The sequence below is a fragment of the Tiliqua scincoides genome, chromosome 1 (genome assembly GCF_035046505.1).
Source record: "Tiliqua scincoides isolate rTilSci1 chromosome 1, rTilSci1.hap2, whole genome shotgun sequence".
In the NCBI taxonomy this organism is placed as follows: Eukaryota; Metazoa; Chordata; class Lepidosauria; order Squamata; family Scincidae; genus Tiliqua; species Tiliqua scincoides.
The window spans coordinates 194,601,238-194,620,695 of record NC_089821.1 but is presented as its reverse complement, the minus strand read 5'-3'; the positions used below and the strand labels follow the sequence as shown (position 1 = coordinate 194,620,695).

Sequence of the window (19,458 nt, the reverse complement as noted above, 5' to 3'; positions counted from 1 at the left end):
ATTTCACATCAGGTGATCCCACATCATATGCTGGTGCAATCACCTGACATTGACAGCTGAATGGCTGGGTGATGGAAGTGTAGTAGATTGATACAACAAAGCCTAGCTACCTTTGGTGCTCTTCTGTTGTTATGAAGCCTTCTTGTGCTTGGCCTTGCAATAGGTTTTTGATCTCAGTCCTGCTGCTGCCACCTTTGGAATACATCTCCTTCAGGGATGGTGTGCCTTCCTCCAACATTGAGCCTTCTATGTGGAGGCTTGGTACCAACTGTCATTATTCTATCATAGCTCTAAGAGGTGTTTTTCTCCCTCTCTGATTCCCACCCTGGCTATCCCTACAGGGAAGGGGAAAATATACAGAACACAGAAAAAACATTCACAAATCCACATAATAGTAATTTACGATGAAGTTCCATCCAAGCACCTCTGTCATGGAACACGAAGGCAGGACCAGAACTGGGGAAAAGGCTATGCCAAAGCACACCACAGAAAGTCTGAAAGACTGCATAATCCTATGTTTGAAGTAAGTGGGAGGAGCAACCATTCACAGATATCCTGCTCTACTGCAGTCCTATGTAACTTTTCCTGGGAGTAAGCCCCACTGAATACAACATGACTTACTTCTGAGTAGACATGCATTCTAGATGATCTTCTGTCCAGACACTGATGAGACCTAGACTTGCTTAGCTTCAGCAAGGTGACTGTATCACATGCTCTTAGATCATGTCTTGGGACAAAATATACAGTCTGCTAACAAAACTGACAAAATTCCCATATATATTTTGACAAGTTTTCTTCAAATTCTGCCATACCAATATTCAGCTTAGTAGCAGGGGTAAAAACAACAACACTTTAAAACCATAAAATATTACATATGAAACCTTAACTCAGGAACCTTTAATTTCCTTATAATGTAACTGCAAAGAATCTTTTGATTGTTTGACCCCATAAATATGAACAAAACACTTTTGCAACAAACATACATTTTGTTTATCTGGAAGACAGATCAAAGTCAGGAGCCCTGAAGGTTGTCTCTTACCTTCAACACAGCAATGAATGGCACAAAGTTCGCTCTTTGGAGCCCATTTTTATAGAGGTCTGAAAGAAAACACATTGATATTAACTTTGTTACATTGCCTTCTGCTAAGATTGTCTTTTGGTCTTACAAATTAAAGCTATGCTGTAATTGAAAAATAAAGGCATCAAAAAGGAATAAGGGGGGGGGGAAACCAAAATGATTTGCTGCATAAAATTATCACACTCCAAATTAAAAAAAACCACCCAAGAAAGTCTCAAAAAAAGCGTGTGAGCAGAACAAGAGTTAAGCTCTGATGAAAATAAATGAGCTTAATGGAAGAGAGATAATAACATTTTTAGATACAAGCTATGGGCATTTATTAAGCCACAATCAATTTTCAGAGCAACAGTTAATAAATGGGGCTAAAGATACAAGCAATGTAAAGCTAGTATTACCACAATCCTAAACACGGTTCTGCTGAAAGCAATGAGGTCTACTACTCCAATGCACTTGCAACTACAATAAGAGATGTGTTATTGTCCGTCATGTCTGACAGTAATTCAATTCAACTATGATACAGGTAAAATGCAAGGCATGGTGAATACTGCATACAGAATGTGGCATGCAATATCTAAAGTCATTATTCTTGTCCATTTTTTGTATTATAAAATATAAAAGGCAAAGTGCAGGTATCCTGTGAACACACAACACAATGAACCTCCACTTTATGATGGTAATTTGTTTCAGAGACACCACCGTACTGTCTGTTAGTAATTCATTTCAACACCTCAGAAGTTGAAGTTTCTGCCACAGAACTATGCTATTTCCATGATTCAAAGTGATTCAAAAGGATCCTACTGTGTTCTTTGGGGGCCATGGTTATAAGTTTATACAATGTTGTAATTTTAAAACACCAATTACAAATTACAAGGTTATATCTTTCTCTCAATACACAGAGCCATGATATTAAAAATGCTGCTACTAGCCGAGACACTATTCTAAAAGGCTTGCAGTAACATTAGCATTCACATTGGTTAGATCTTTCCCTCTGATGTTAAAAAGGCTGCTGTTGGCTTTGTTGCTACCAAACGCTTGCATCTGCATTGCTGATTGGCTTATCACCTACAAGGTTCTGTTGACAGCAATGGTCAGTCCATTGTAAAATGTATATGGTAACTTGTATACTGAACCTTATTTTATTACAAAGAGCCCATTGAAAAATTATGTGATTGTAAAGTGAACCCACTGTAAAGTGGAAATCCACTGTATTGCCCAGGAAGCTGTTACTTGCTGCAGCCAGCAGCACAAATGATATTAAGAATTAGAACCTCTCACACAAGGATGACCCATTAGTAAGGAAAGATCTTCCATGTACCCTTCAGCTAAGCACTCTATGACCCATGCACCCCGACCCAGGAAGAAGTATGGTGGTAACCATGAATATAGTAACTATTCCTCTACCAACAAAAGTCCTGAAATCCATTTTTTTACAAAAGTACATGAGATTCCATTTTTGAGGACACCTCCACAAGTCTGTAGCCCAAGGTACCTTTTTAAAAGATGTGAAAAAGCAGCATGGCCATGCCTGTATTATGTCCACAAATGCATATGAAGCAAGAACATAAATTCATCCCTAACCAATATGCAGATTGGATATAATAAGGCTTCATCTTACACAAATTAATAATTTGTCTGTATAACTAGCAGTGAATTTGGAAACCAACTTACAGCCCAATCCTGAGCTGCAGGACCCAGCGGCTCCTTGGCGGGTTCCCGCTGGATCCACAACCTCCTGCGCTACTGCAGGAGGCTCCTTGGGAGAAGGGGACATTCGTTCCCTTCCCCCGGGTAAGGGAAGCAGCCCCACAATGGGGCTACTCACTTTAGCGGCAACTGTTTGGTCACCACTAAAGTGAAGGCGCTCATGTAGGGTGCGCAGCCCTCCACAAGCGACTAGGTTCCTGCGGAGCTCAGCTCCGCGGATCCACCTCTCCCCCACCCCCCAGAACACCCCCGACCACGCTTCCCTCTCCCCGGAACGCCTCCCCCACGCCCCCAAAAACGGCTGCATTCCCCGTTCCGCAGCCCGGTGGTCGCAGGCACTGCTGAGCCATGGCGGGAGCCCGGCGGTAAGCCCCGCAAACATGCCTTATGGCCGCGGAGGTGTGGCACGGACCACAGGATTGGGCCCTTAGGTAGCCTAAACATCCAAATAAATAAAAATCCTGTAACAAAAGGCATATTTGGAAATAATTTGACAATAAGAAAGGCAGTATTTTAGTGAGCATATTTGCTTCCTCTACACCAAATGCTTTTGTGTGTGTGCTTTGCCAAGTGTCTCCAGCTCAAAGACCAAGGATGCACATTTTCACTGCAGTGGAAGCTTCGTCCTTAAAGACTTTATTATCATGTAATATTTATGATGGGCAGCTCCACTTCATTAGTGCTACTCTCCATTTCCCAATGGGGTGCCAGCACTTAGTAGCAACGTGGCCCAACTGAGCAATACCTCCACTACTAAAAATGCCTATTAAAATTCTCAGACATCCACTATGAACTATATTAGAATATATTAGAACAAGGGAAAGGGAAGACAGAAAAAGAGGGCTGCTAGCTAGCCATTGTATCTCACAGAAGCCAGAACAGATTTTGGGTTATCAAAACAGAGCACCAATAAAAATCCAGTTCTAGGTTCCAAATACAGGAAGGTGTTGATCATGTGCCATTTCCCATAGATCACTAATAATTATTCTGACACAACTTCTGAAAAGTTGCTAAACAAAAAGAGGAAGATGGAATTTACTTCGAAGAACTACTCTATTTTTCAGGAAAAGCTAAGATTCTACAATAATGCAAGCTCAGTTATTCACATTCTATTGAGAAAGTGTGTGTCACATAATTTTAGTCACATGGAGGGACTGTAATCTCTGTTCTTTAATCAAATGGGGAGCTTATTCATCTAGACCCACAGAGCTCTTCCAGATGGGTCCGTTTGCCGAGACAGGATGTGCTGTGGCTGTACTTGTGAGTCCCACACCCTGGATTTTCAAGGTGATTTAGTACCACTAGCCTGCTAAGCTGACAAGGTGCAGTGCAAGCCATGCTGATTTTCTAGAGGACATGTGGAGCTATCCCCAGGAAAAGGTACATGAATATGCCTTTTCCTAAGATTCTTTCAATACCTTCCATTTGTATTCCGTAATGCTCATTTGCAGCATAGAAAACTACTGTAAAAGGCATTCCATTTATTATTATTATTAACAGTACAGGAGTGCCCTGGTATCTGCAGGGGTTCCACTGCGGAACCCTCCGCAGTTAGCTGAAACTGTGGATATTGGCAAACACCCCCCCCCCACACACACACACACTCTGGAGGCGAGGGGAGCTCTGCTCCCCTCGCCTCCAGAGGGTTCTTTGAGTCCAGCAGAGGCTGTGCGTCCCGGCACTCACCTCCAGAAGGTCCTCTGAGCCCAGGAGAGGCCGTGCACATCCAGCTGCAGCCTCTGCCGGGCTCAGACTGAGCCTGAAAAGTAAAAAAAATAACCAGTTTTTCTGCAGTTGCATTTTTCTTCTCAGGCTCAGTCTGAGCCTTGCAGAGGCTGCAGACGGATGTCCATGGCCTCTGTGGGCTCAGAAGACCCTTCAGAGGCAAGTGCTGAGACACATGGACTTGATCCACAGATATGGGATCCACGGATACAGGACCCCTGTAATTATATACCACTTTTCAACAAAAAATTCACAAAGCAATTAACAGAAAAAAATCAAATAAATAAAAAGGTCCCTGTCCAAAACGGTTCACAATCTAAAAAGATGAACACTAGCAAACAGTCACTAGGAAAGACTTTGTGCTGCTAAATGTAAGAGGAGCACTACGTGAAAAAGTGACTCCTGCCCAGTCAGGGGATCCAATGGATTTTTTTCTTTAAGTTAACTTCTGAATTTGAACACCTTTTGAACAAGTCCATTTTTGGCTTAGATTTTTATCCAAGCATATACATTCATACTTTATTCTATCATTATTATTATTATTATATAGTACTGTAAACTCAGTTGCTTTAATTTCTAAGATTCTTGATGAATAATTCACTGATCTTTATACTGGTATCTTCTCCAAGAAGTCAACTTAACCAAATTAGTTAAGGCAGTGTTCCTCAAACTGTGGGTCAAGGCCCACTAAGGTGGGTTGCAAGCCAATTTCAGGCAATTACTCATTCATTTCTATGTATATTTTATTTTTAATATATTAAACTTGATGCTATATTACAGATCTTAATATTACAGATCTGTATTTTTAACAGACTATACGTACAATGTTAGTGGATGGGGCTTACTCCCAGGTAAGTATGAATAAGATTTCAGCCTTTGGGATGACTGGAGAATTTTTTTTTAAACAGATCAGCAACTGCTTGGGAGGTTTAGGAGGATTCTTCTTTATTTTAAACCAATTTTTAAATTTATACTCATTGTAAACTTTTAATTTACTTACTTGATTTGATTTTGTCTTATGGGGGGCTGTTAAAAATGTTCCTGCTTGATTATGTCATTTCTGGCCATGACATCACTTCTAGGTTAATGACATCACTTCTGATTGGTTCCAACAGACTGTCATTCTAAAAAGTGGGTTCTAGTGCTAAAACTTTGAGAACCACTGAGTTTAGGTGTCTGCCAGTTTTCACATTTCACATTGCTTACTAATCTTTCTGGGTATAGATTTATAGCTTATCTGTTTCCAAAGATCAGGACCATTCTAGTAAAACAGAACCATAATCAGGTATGGTATCAGGTAATCTTAAAAATCTGCATACCTCTGTCAGTTTAACCTCAGTTCCTGGGGGAAAAAATCCTGAAAACCAGCCCCAACAGATAAATCTTACAATGCATCCAAAAGATCCTCAAGGTGAACTTAACTGACTTTCACAGTAACTTATTCCTGCATGCTGTGACCATATGACCGTAGCAAAATGATACTATTGTTAAGATGGTAACCTCAATCATCTCAGTAATTGTGACAGAATACAGAAGAGATGGCAGTTTCTAAGACACTTTGAACCTAAGCTATTTAAATAGGCATACGTCAAGACAAACACTTTAAATAATGTCCATTAGTATTTTTCTCTAGGTGCCACACATGGCCCAGCAGCCAAGTCATTTCATGGTGAATGGTATTGGAGATCATATAAGATACTATAGCACCAGTAGCACAGAATTTCTCCTAGTGATATTTAGACAGAGTTTGTCAACCAGTGCCACTAATGTAGTCTAGGTACCATTCACCAAGAAATGACTTGGCCGCTGGGCCAGGCAAGTATCCATGGGTACACTCCTGAATCGTTTTACTGGTACTATGGCAGTGTGGTCCCAAATGGTTCTACAAGGTCCTGCTTTATTATAAGATCCTCAGGCTGCACTGACTCAAACATTCACAGGGGTATCAAAACTGTTAGGCTACTTCACAAGGAACTAGAATCCTGCACTAGAGTCTGAAGATAAATCTGAAAATGGGGAATTTGTGTACCTCTGCCCCAAAACTGGGGAATCAAAAGAATACTCCCAAATAATTAAGGCACCAGAAAGCAAATATTTTGGATATGTAACAGTAAAACCCCCAAATCTGTTATTACTAGTTCTAACTAGTGACAGCTAGAGCCCTGGACCATGTTGGAGGTTTCTAGTATTGCTTAATAAAAACTAGAAAATACTGTGCCTGGCAGGAAAAAAATTAATTTTACCTCATCTACTAAGTACTGCACACTGTGCTAAAGCCAGTGAAACTTAAGGTACAATGTAATATGATCTGTGAACATGAACCCAACTTTTAAATACAAAAATTTAAATCACTGGTATCTCCCCAAATGTCAGGATGGAATGGACTAGAAATTGAAATACATTAAATGCCACCAACTGAAACAAGCAAAAATAAATTATAACTATAGGCAAGCACCTCTTACCAATGGCCTGTTGCAGCCCCAGATGAAGTTGTCGGTATTGCCATCTCAGATCCCTCTAGAAGCACTTAAAGGGAGACATACAGCTGCCAACCAAATTTAGCAGGCTCACCATCAGGCAGTCTTAAATAGTTTGGAGGAGCTGGCTGGAGTTCTAACTATCAGCCAATAGATAGTACATTTAATTTTCTGAGTCATTGTGCCTGTTCAGACTTCCACACTTTTTACACCAACCAGTCTAATACTGGTTACAAATGCAGCTTCTGCATATGCCTTGCTTGTGTTTCCAGCTTCTGCTCTACTTAGTATTGCAGGGCTGGTCACCTGGTAATGCATGCAGAATGCTTCTTCATCAGACTGTTAGGATCACTGATCATTGCAAAACCTACAAGGGAACCAATGGACACTCTTTAACATCACTATTCTGACCACACTTTGGACACCTCCATATTTGCTTCAAATGGGCATGGATAGAACTTGCAAATGTACATTTCAACAAACTGAAGCCACAACTATGGTAGTTAACTTGAATAAATGAGGAACCATAATGTTACATAATAAATGAGGAGGTAGCCCCAGAAGCAGACAAGTATATATAAATTAAGTATAGTATTCAGAAGCCGCTGAGATACAGACTAGAACTACACTATACTGCAGAAAACAACAGCACAGAGCAAATACATGCAGACACAAGTGCAATGTTAGTTTTTATGCATCGTATTATGGTGCTTACTATAAACTCACAAAAAAGTCTGTTTACATTTTGATTATGCTTCTGAAGTACTAAAGCTGATGGAAGTTGTTATAAACTCTCCATAGCAATGTTCTTAAGACAAATTAAAAAACAACACCAAGTACTACCAAGAAAAGCTTTACTTAATTCTCTATATGCTTGCTTCAGAGCAAGTCTTGCTAACCATGAGTCTAGTACCCGAGAATACGTAAGGAACATCCATTTCCTTTCATCCTTTTCCCACTTCATTACGCACTTATATGATTCATTTTCTCACTCCAAAAGTTCTCTCTAATGTCAGCTGCATTACTAGCTACCTAGAAGATCACTATCCCGTTTTTCTCCTGCTGCTTCAGCTTTCCTAAAAGCGCTATTGACTTGTCGATGCTACAAGAGAAGAATAGTGTTCTAAACATACCGTCTCCTTAGAATGGCCATGATCCTCACTTCTCTATCTTTTGTTATAAGTATTTTAAAATTTCCATCCCATCCCTTGGGGGATTCAAGGTTGATTACAAAATCAATTAAATATATAAATAAAAAACACAAACTGTTCAAAAACAATTAAAACAAGCAGCAGTAAGATAGTCAAGTGTGTTCAGGAAATGAAAACCCTTAAATAGTCAATTCTTCAGCCTCTGGCAGAACGCTGGCTAGAATGGAGACAGATGACAGAGGACAGGGGATTCCACATTTTGTAGACAATGGAAATCAAAGAAGTCCTCTGTTTATGGCATAGTATAAAACTTTAAAAAAACTAAGGGTGCAGTCCTAACCAATTTTATAGCACTGGCATAGCTGTGCCAGTGGGGCATGTGCTGCAGTTGGGGGGCAGTCACGAAGGCCTCCTCAAGGTAAGGCAATATTTGTTCCTTTACCTCAAAGTTGCATTGTCCTTACCTCGGTGCTGGAAAGTTGGTTAGGATCTTGCGCCCTAAGAAATTGATTTTAATTAGAAAATGAATCCATGTAAAGCTATAGCTTATTAAAACACCTGCTACTTTCCCTGAAAAGGCCCAATACCAATATGTTGGTTTTTACCTTCTGGTGGTCTATTGGATGTTGCCACAACGACAACGCCATTTTGGAACAGGTTTTCAAAAAGCTGCTTGAGAATCATGGCATCAGCAATGTCAGTGACCTGCAGAAGACAACACTACCATCGTCAAAGCCTGCTTTTGACTTGTACTGTTAACAGATCTGCAACTGGTTTGTAGTCAGAAAAGAGGCTTGTTGGTTAAATGGCGGAAGATTATAATTACAACTTGCAGGAGAAAAGGAGAGGATAATTAATAAGCAGTGAGTGTGTGGCAGTCTTTTCAAACATGTTGGCTCTTTATTACAGAACCCCATCATTTTTTAACAAACTGCTGAACAATTCCATGTTAACTTCCTTTCTAAAACTACAGGTGGGAAACACAGAAAAACAGATCTAAACATTTAAAAGGCCTCATTAATGTGAACCAACACATACACAAAAACTCAAGAAGATCAAAAAAGAAAATACACACCAGCTGCTTTACATTTCTATTACCTTTCCAGCAAAGGTTCACAGAGGTGACTTTAAATGGTCATGAAACTTTTAGAAAAAAGGACAAGTAGCCAAGTATACATAATCAGCTGCTGTTGAAAATAGAACGATATGACATAGATACTATTGTGCAATTGTTGCACAAAACAATTCAACAGATGGCCCATCACAAAAAATAAGCAATTTCATTGTTCTTTTTAAGTGCCTTCTATTACTGTCCATGAATAATCAAAAAGGCACTGCAGTCAGTTCCAGCACAGTCAGCCTCTTCTAACCTTCACAAACACAAATCATTGTCTCTCTCTCAGACACACACACACTCTTCAGTAAAAATTGGGGTAACAATTAATAATGAAAAGAAACTTTTGTCTGAGAATTTTCACTTTCCTGCTTATTGTTCCTCAAATTATTACAGCTGGGCAGAAGATACTAACTTTGTTATATGCAGAATTTGTTTAAAACATGTAAGCTTTCAATGGAAGAGGAGGGAGCCAATATAAAAAAGAGGGTATGCAAGAGAGGCCCACTGAAAATTGTTTCGGATAAGAGAGAGCTTCTGGACAAGTAGTCTCTCTGAAAACAAGGCAACCAGTAGCTAAGCTGCCTTTGCTGTTACTTTTTTCCCTAGTGCCCCTCTAGATTTCCTTAAAAGACCATTGTGACTTATATAGACATTCAGCCCTGCCCCTGGAAAGGCCCTGCCTATATTAATTTACGTGCAGATATAGAATCTGGAGCTTGACTGCTGCAATAATACATTTACGTGGGGGCAAGTAGCTGCACATGCAAACAGGTGCAGGAGGCAAATACAATCCATTCTGATGTGTAAGCAAGTGAAACACTGGAAACTTTGGGCACGAAATAAAAACAAAATCAACTCAAGTACAAACTAGATAAAAACTGCAACTAATCTTGAATGAACCACTGAAACGCACTGAAAACAGCAACGAAAAGGTGGTTTGTGCAGAAAAGGACAACAGAAAGAGGGAGAAATGCATGGCATTCGCCTAGTTTACAAAAAGGAGCAGAAAAAAAACATGTAAACCTATATCACACAAGGAAGACTTCACCAAGGCATGTGTTGGCAAATCAGAATGCTAAATATTGATGAGTTGAGGGAACGCAGTGAGATCTCCCCAGTTGGTGTTTTGATGTTGCAGAATCTGAATCTATTTGCCTACCAAAATAGATTAATTTTTTAAAGCTAAATAACTAAAAAAGAAGCAGCAAGAGTCATTCCATATACTTGGGTGCCAATTTACGTCCTTTTGATCCTATATAGCATTGGAAGAGAAGACAAAAGTGAAAGCAATTCACAAAGCTCAGGTTCTTTCTGTGCCCAGCATTCATTACTAATGGGAACAAAAGAAAGGGATACAAATTACCAATAAGAGGGATCTGCTAATGGAGAGAATAGAGAAATTTCATTAGCATTTAAGAGAAAAGATTTTTATGACCTAGAGTTGCCTTATTTTCACTTAAGTTAAAAAAAATAGTTAATTTATGTGTGTAAGTGCTTGAAGCTCAGCCATACTCTGATTGGTACAGTACCTTTGAATGAATGACAAATATAAGCACATATAAGCAGTAATTAGTGTTAGCACAAAAATACAAGCTTAAGTTGTTTTCCTTCATTATGTGCTTTTAATAGCTTCACTGGCTCACGATCTAAAATATAGTCTTTAAAAAAAACAACCAAATATATATAATACTGATATAATATTACATACTATTGCTCAATTGTTTGGAGTTCCAAAGGATTCGGATTCTGGCTAATTTTCTTATAATTAGCAATAACTGCAGAAGACTCCATTATAGAAAAGTCTTTTTTTCTTTTAATATAAAGATATATGAGCATGACATAAGACTAACAGCAAAGACAGATGTAATATAAAAAGGTCACTTGCAGTAGCTCTGTGAAGCTGGCTTCCTTGCTTCCGCCATAACTGAAAGACCTACAAACCAGTGAACAAAATACCGATTCAGCTGATCCCTGGTTCAGTCCCCGCCCCACACTTCAGACAACACATGGGCTGTCTGCTTTTTTTGTTTTTAAAAATGCCATATAAAGGATCATGCATTTAAATCTCATGATTTACTCTTGTAACAAAAGAGTTAAAAAAAACTTCCACAAAAACTTCTGAGGACTGCATGTCGGTGGTTTACTGGCAATGCCATAGACTTAGGCAATGTTCTCACACATTTAGCACCTGGACCCACTTTTTAGAATGAGAATCTTTCAGGACCCATCGGAAGTGATGTTGTGACCGGAAGTGACATCATCAAGCAGGAAAATTTTTAACAATCCTAGGCTGCACCCCAGTAGTAAGTCCCATTTACTATCATTGTTAAAAGAATATACATAGTAGCTTGTTCAAAGTACAGGTCTGTAACATTTCCCCAAATGCAGTCATATACCATGGTGGCATCAAGTCTAATACATTAAAAATAAAATATTGAAATGAATGAAATGAATGAGGTCGCTACCCACCTAGTGGGTCCTGACCCACAGTTGAGAAACATTGACATAGACAGCAGTCATTTAACGCTGTGCAGTAGGCTTCTTGTAGAACCATTCCCTCCAACCCACACACACACAAAACTGTGTGTTTTGTGAATGTTTGGCATTTGAAATGTACATCCATCAGCTGGGAGCAGGGAATAGGTTGGCTTATATTAGATTCTGATCCCACTTGCCAGCTTCCTGGGAGCACAACCTCCAGTTCCCTTCCTAGTTGAAAGACCAGTATGAGTACACTGAACGCTGATATCTGCAAAACCAGTCAGCAAAAAGTGGGGAAAAATTCCTTCTTCATCCAGTTAGTCACCAACTAAATCCACAGCAATATCTAACACTTTTTTACTCACTCCACATAATAGGTAGGTGAGAGGGAATGAAGCCAAAAGAGTGTCACCTTTGCTGGTCCCCTGATCTGTCAAGTAGCTCCCAGTCAGATCCCACCTAATCCATCCAACCCCCAGGTTGATACTGCTCTACCTCAGCCAGAGGCAAGCAGACTATCAATGTTTCTACCAACACAGTGCCACAAAGATTAGTCTTCTGTACTCCAGATTCTAAAAAGCAGTGCAATGCTGAATTTCTGTTCAGTGCAGACACCCTGTAGTGGGATGGGAGGAAAATATGCCACTCTCCAGCCATGATTTTAACACTACATTTCAATGTGCACTGATGCAATGAAAATAAATGTAATTAAGTTTCACTTCATTTAGAAGCAGGTACACCCTGCCCAGATATACTACATTAACAATGAAAAACTTTTTTTTTTTGTATTTTATTGCTCGGCATGCTTTGCTTAATTTCATTTTAAACCAATCCTGTAACAATTCCATTGGTTCCCAAACTGTGGGTATGTGGCCCACCAGTGGGTCACAACCCAATTTTTGTTAGGTCACAAAACTGACAGTGCAGATTAGGCTGTGTGTATCAAGTATTAAACAGCAAACTACATGGGAGGAGCACTGCTACCCAATCAACATTATAGCTACAGAGTCTTGAATGGCTGCTAAAGTGAAACTTTTCTTTAGGTGGGTCCCAATGCTAAAAGCTTTGGGAAGCACTAACGCTGGAGTTCCAAGTAAAAAGCCGAGAGTAAAAAACGCTGGAGTTCCAAGTAAAAAGCCAAAACTCTTCAGTCTCTAGAATATTGTTGGCATACATACAATTTTATATTTGCACAACATTGTTATCTATGAAATTTAAAATAATACAACAATTTAGAATTTAAGTACATTGTTTCATAACAAGAGGCTAACCTGAGTTTTTGAAATTGCCCTAAAACTTTATCTTTGTTACAGTTCTATTAAATTAATGCTTTGAATACTCGACTTAACCACAGTTGATAAATCAATTGATCAAGAATTTATTTGGACCAGTCAAATGGCTGAACCTATTCTATTGCCTCTTCCCATTTGGTTTGTGTGAAGAATGGACACAGTACTGGTAGCAAGAGATTAACATTCTCTTGAATATTCAATCACGCCTCCATCATTCTTCCATGACTAGCTGACTAACAAATCAAAGAATGGCATTTATACTGATGCTTCTGTTTGTACACTGCACTTATAGTCATTTACCATGAGAAAATTTGACCACAGTCAAATACCACCAAACAACACATGGCCAGCTTACAATATGTGACCAACTTACTGGTCAGCATTTCATCTCTTGAATAGAGAATGCTAGCCTATCAAATTGTTCCAAGACAACAACCAAACAGAATATGAACACACACATCAGGAACATAACAGGAAACAAAGCAGCAGCTGCACCACAACACCAGTGAAGTGACCAAAATGGCAACCCAGCAGTAAAAACGGGGCAAGAAATGAATGAGACATGACCTGCCCAACAATGACAAAACATGCTTATGACATAGCATGCTCTATGAACCCAGTCTAATTACCAGTTTCAAATATGTGCCCCTACCCTCGTGCCTGTACATATGCCAATGATGGCTGCTGGGGAACAAGTGTTGGATTTTGACCTGGGCTCAAATTCTCTTCTAGATAATCTGTAGAAAGCCACTTTCTAACTTTTAAGTATATGCCTGTAAATGGGAGTAAGTCACTAGTATACGACCATTGTGAGAGCCAAAAAAAATGGAGGAAGAGGAGAAGAAAACAAATATAACTAATATTAATCAGATAGTCTGTTTTGCTTAACATTTGAATGTACCAATCTTCTGTTATTTTAGGAAGCACTGTTGTTGGCATCCTTCAGTCTCAGAAGACTATGGTATCGCGCTCTGAATAGTGGTTCTGAAACAGTGCCTTCTCCTGTGTGCGAAGCCTGGGTAAAGTAGATATGGAGGAAGCACACAACAGACCAAACAGCCTGCTCTTTAAGCCTGTTTTGCATGAACGCATCTCTGTGGTTTACACATTCTTTTTCTTTGTTAAGAAAACTATTGATGCAATACCCTAAACAACTGCTACTCACACATCTATTGACCAACCATATACCGCATCAAAACTGTATCTCATTGCGCCTTTCCTTGATGACAGTCCATAAATACACTTATCTTGTAGAGTATGATCCTTCAGCTAACTCAAAAGCCACCACTTTCCTCAGTTACTCATTTAACAGTTTTCAAGGCCTTAAAGTCAAGGTATATTATATACACTATATCTCCATGGACTACTATGCCAGTTTCCTATCAAAGGAGGAAATTAGACTAGACTGGTGTAATTTGTTCTTGGCTACTTCATGCTATTTATCATATTCCCTATTCTCTACTGGTCATTTACAAATGGTCTCTAGTTCAGTAGCTGGATATGGTAGGAACACAAAGAGATGACAAGTATTTTAATGATGAACTCCTCAACAGATTTATCACCTGTCAGGAAACAAATGTACTTGATTGCCTTGTGCCACCTAGATTGCCATTAACCCAGCTGTGAATTTGCACATGCCAAAGTGAAAAAATACTGGTATGTTGCAAAACGGAAGTAGCAAGGTCCCATACAACAATATTTACTCACAGAAAGGGCAGCTCTGATCCCCAAATCCTTAGATTATAAAACTGGAATACGTTTGAATTACAATTCTCTAAGTTTCTTTCATCAAAAGAAATGTTAGAGTGCAGATAAACAATCCTGTTTCAAGCCTCTGTGTGAAAAGGTCACCAAAGGCACTACCTGGAAGACAGACTCTGCGGGATAAAGCAACAACTGAATATTGCAGTCGAGAAAGTAGTTCAGTTCTGAAATGCACCCACAGGTATGAAAGGTATGAAAATACCATGTAATATCACAAAAAAAGACAGCACCATTTAAAACAAATGAAGGAAAAGTTTGCTAGATTAAAGTAAACCCATTTTTTTTTAGGAGAAGAGAGGAACGCACATTGATTACTTACTTGAAATTCATCAAAGCACAAGAGACAGGCCTCCTCACTTATTTCAGCAGCTATAGGAGCTATTGGATCATATGATTTAGCCATCAATCCAGCTTTTCGTTTTGGTAGGCTCTGCTTAAGTCGATGTATTCCTGAAGTGAACATAATGCACAGAGTACTTTTACTGAGTTTGAGAAGACAATACATCTAAAAGGAACATTATATTTCCATCCCTAGAACAGACATTTTCAACCACTGTGCCATGGCACATCGGTGTGCCACGGATGGTCTGCAGGTGTGCCGCAGGAGTTTGGGGAAGGATCATTTGTTAGTAGGGCCATTGGGGAATGCAAGCCCCTGTTGTCAATGTGGTGTACCTTGCCAACTGTAAAAAAAACTGATGATGTGCATTGACAATTTTAGTGCCTTGTCAGTGTGCCATGAGATTGAAGTATGCCATGAAAGGTTGAAAATCGGTGCCCTAGAATCACTAGTATACAAGAATTAAGTTGAAAGTGACTTTCATTTTGGTAGTGTAGACTACATTTTTAAACCAAATGAAGGCACCCTCCATTAGATATGAAGATTGGTGATGCAAAATCCCCTTTTTCTTGAGCTTTTGCAAGGTCTCAAAGCAGGTTAATAGTATTGGCCAACATAATTAGCAATCTTCTGGAGTCTGTTTCTTCCAATATGACTTCTTGATAGCAAGATAGTTGTTCTCTATTGGTGAAGGCTTTTCCACATAATCCATTAAAGCTGCAATCCTGTACATACTTTCCTGAGAGTAAGCCCTATTGAACTCAGTGAAACCTGAGAAGACCCATGTAGGATTGTGCTGTAAAAGAATGAGAATATGAGCGCACCTTCATGTTGAAGTTGTACCAGTTTTGAGGGGAAGGGAAGGATGTAACTTTCAAAATATCTGAAAACAGTAATAAAGTGAATTATCTTAGAAGTTCACAAAATGGTGTGGACACAAAGAATGAGGAGTGATGTAACTTGTTAATAACGACATACAGTTAGGTGGCATTTTATATGAGAGTTAGGTTCTGAAATCAGTGCATAAGGGGAAAATTGTATATAGTGAAACTATCTTAAGTCAGCAAAATATGTACAGTCTCTTTAAAAACTAAAATCACAATGCAAGAGACATGGGAACTGAGATGACTGAGGGAACAGCAGAGTAATTATTCCATCTCATGCTCACTCCAAGGGAGAGAGTGTAATGGCAGTCGGAATCACCCACATTATTTAAACTGTGTTTTCATATCTCTCTTCCTCCTTCTCTCTCTTTTTGTTGAGTGCATATACTTGAATTGGCGCAAGTTAAAGTCATATATGATGCAACCTGATTGTATGGTCTTAGTCAGCTAAAGGAAAAATATCAACAAAATAAATCTGAAAATGAGTGCAGCTGCTGTGAGAGGAAGGTTGAGTGGTCTAAAAGAAAAGCTCCTGCAGGGCCTAGAGACATTGAAAAGCTACGCACTGCAGGCAAGTGGTATGGAAGCACAGGAAAAAGGAGACAGTGGAACCAGAGAAGGCAGGTCCCCTTTATCTTATTTGAAGATCAAGGGTCCCAAGATTCAGAATGTCTGACTGCAGGGTGACAACAGGCAGCTTTCTGAGAAGCAGAGACCTTAGGAATGAGATGTGAATACGAAAAAAAACACTCAATAGACAAGTCAAGCCCTTGAGGGGAGAAACAAGGCTAGGAAGATGTGAAGAAACCTCACATGCACACAGACACTATGGTCTATAGCAGTGATTTTCAACCTTTTTCATCTCATGGCACACTGACAAGGCACTAAAATGGTCAAGGCACACCACCAGGTTTTTGACAATTGACAAGTCACACCATGCTGCCAATGGGGGCTCACATCTCCCATTGGCCCTACTAATAAATTACCTTCCCCCAAATTCCTGTGGCACACCTGTGGACCACTTGTGGCACACCAGTGTGCCACGGCACAGTGGTTGAAAGTGGCTGGTCTATAGAATGGGGTGCAAAGGAAGCCTGTATGCCAGAGATGCATTTGAACAAATTCCATATCTGAATCCAAATAATTGCCTAACTTCAGTTGCAGGTCTCAAGATAAGTTCACCCCTCTGTTCTACTTAGCTTACCATCCATTAAACGAAATGCTGCCATAATTGCAGAGAAGGAGGTTACTAGAAAGTGGAATTATCCTTCTTCTATGGTTGTGGTAACTTCATCTTTAGCATTGACCAAGAACTGACTCAAGCCTTTTCCTCTGGTGATATCACTTTGACGTACAACTAGTGGAATAAAGACATTTTGTATTTTACCCAAGTATATATATGCAAAGCAGGATGGCCACCTGATGGTTGGAATGTGTATATCTAAGGAACCACTCATTACCTCATCTGATTGACTTTTCCCACCTTACTGAATGTTTTTCAAGCATCTCTGCTGTTGACTCCTAAAAAACAGTTCAAGGCAATCCTCAGTTCTCCTTTGCTCACCCTCATTTGTTTTCGCTAAAACATTTCCTACACATTTTCCGGGCAGATTTACACCCACACATGGAGAGTTGAAACAGAAATACAAGCAACAGTAAGCCAATTGCTCCACTGCCTGCTGATGTTACAAAGTGAAGCCTACATATTCAGGCCATGCAGTAGTTTTCCCCACAAGAGCTCCTAGAGAGAAGGAGCATTTGGGAATGACTGTCTCCCATGTGAAAGAACACAGGTTCTCAAGAAATAGCCTGCTGTAATTCCCCTCCTCTCTGCATTCAGACTGTAGGTCTTTCACCCATGACAGAAAAATGATTCAGGAGAAGGACAAACACAGACTGACATGATTGTGATACACATTCTATCCATATAACCTTGTAACTATATAACAAAATGTTTAACTAAATATTACCATTTTCTGTTAATAATTCTATGGTATTAAATTATGTTCTTGTATGAGATGGGACAGAAATATTTTAATACATGAATATAACTTACTTTTGTGGACATCTAGCATGAAGCCGTGAAAATGGACACGCTTTTTACATTCAACTTCTATATGAGAATAAAATATGTCCATCACCATTGTCTTTCCTGTGCCTTCAAATAAAAACACACATACCCAACAGGTTGTTAATTTGAAACACTGTGTACTGATTACAGTAATGACTGTTCATTAGCATTGAGCTAATGAAATCATAATCGTGATCTGAACAGTACCAAATCATTGTCTTTTGGAAGAGAGACTTCAGACATGGACAAGAAAGTTTGCAATTATCAAAATCTGAAGTATGATATCAGAACCAGCAGATGTAGTTCTTGCTTCCACATGAAAAGACATCAACACAATGAATAACAGACTTTTAGTGACTCTCATCCTTGTTATCTTTTAAATATTCCAACTTTAAGAACAGCCATGCTGGATCAGATCAAGGGTCTCACATTCAGAATCTTCCCCCCCCCCAAACTGGCCAGCCAGATGCTTCTACGAAACTCACAACTAGGATATAAATGCAACATGCGTCCTCCCACTGCATTTGCAACCCAGTAAACAATATTCAGAGAGGCACACTGACTCTGAAACTGGAAATTCCATTGAACCAATTGATGAATTTATGGCTTAATTCTATCCCATTCCTGAAGCAGCCTCTGCTGCATGCTGTGAACCAGCCATAGATGAAGCAGCGATGGAGCAGTACATAAAAAACATTTTTATTTATCTACTCCACCACTGCCTTGTCCTCGATGTGCCTATACGCAGATATTTTAAACCTTTTTTTTTTTTTAAACCTTCCTACTTACCAACATCTCCATAGACATAAAGGCCTTTTGGAGGTTTGTATCTTGTAAAAAACTGTGAATTAAAAAAAATTATTATTTCTTATGTCCACTTAAGTCAGCATATTCTCACAAGCACAAGCAAGCTACTCTATGAAAAAGTCAGAACCTGCCATATGACTTAATAGCTCAAAAACTCAAAATTTTTGGAGAAAAAATGTGAAGAAACATTTAGGAGAAAACAATAAGTGAAAATGGGAAGGACAACATTGTACATATGAACATGATTTAAATCAGGGATGTCAAATATAAGGCCAGTGGGCAAGGAACAGCCATTGGAAACTCTTTATTCAGTTCCCATGATAATTGGGCTAGGACCATCAGCTGCTCTCAGCTGTTGTGCTGTAAATTGACACATCAGCAGAAGTAGCCCAATTATCATGCAGGCCACCCTTTCAGCAGTGCCACTTCTGCTGAGGTGTCAGTGCTAAAAAGGCAACCTGTGTGATCTCCCTCCAGAGGGAGGGAGAGGTGGAAGGAGGCTTCAGAAGGCAAGGAAGAGTACAGGGGAAAAGGCAACCCAAGAAAAGTGAAACCGGCTGACAAGGT

At 39.5% G+C, this 19,458-nt stretch overlaps 1 protein-coding gene across 1 annotated transcript in view; it reads right to left on the bottom strand.

Moving 5' to 3' along the window:
* AFG1L (AFG1 like ATPase) overlaps positions 1–19,458 on the bottom strand; it is an 84,332-nt gene that overhangs the window by 46,725 nt on the left and 18,149 nt on the right. The window contains exons 3-7 of the mRNA XM_066613203.1: positions 18,874–18,925; positions 18,070–18,171; positions 15,109–15,239; positions 8,741–8,840; positions 1,040–1,098 (exon numbers count right to left, since the gene is read on the bottom strand). Coding sequence (XP_066469300.1) covers positions 1,040–1,098; positions 8,741–8,840; positions 15,109–15,239; positions 18,070–18,171; positions 18,874–18,925 — 444 coding nt within the window. The remainder of the gene's footprint in view (positions 1–1,039; positions 1,099–8,740; positions 8,841–15,108; positions 15,240–18,069; positions 18,172–18,873; positions 18,926–19,458) is intronic.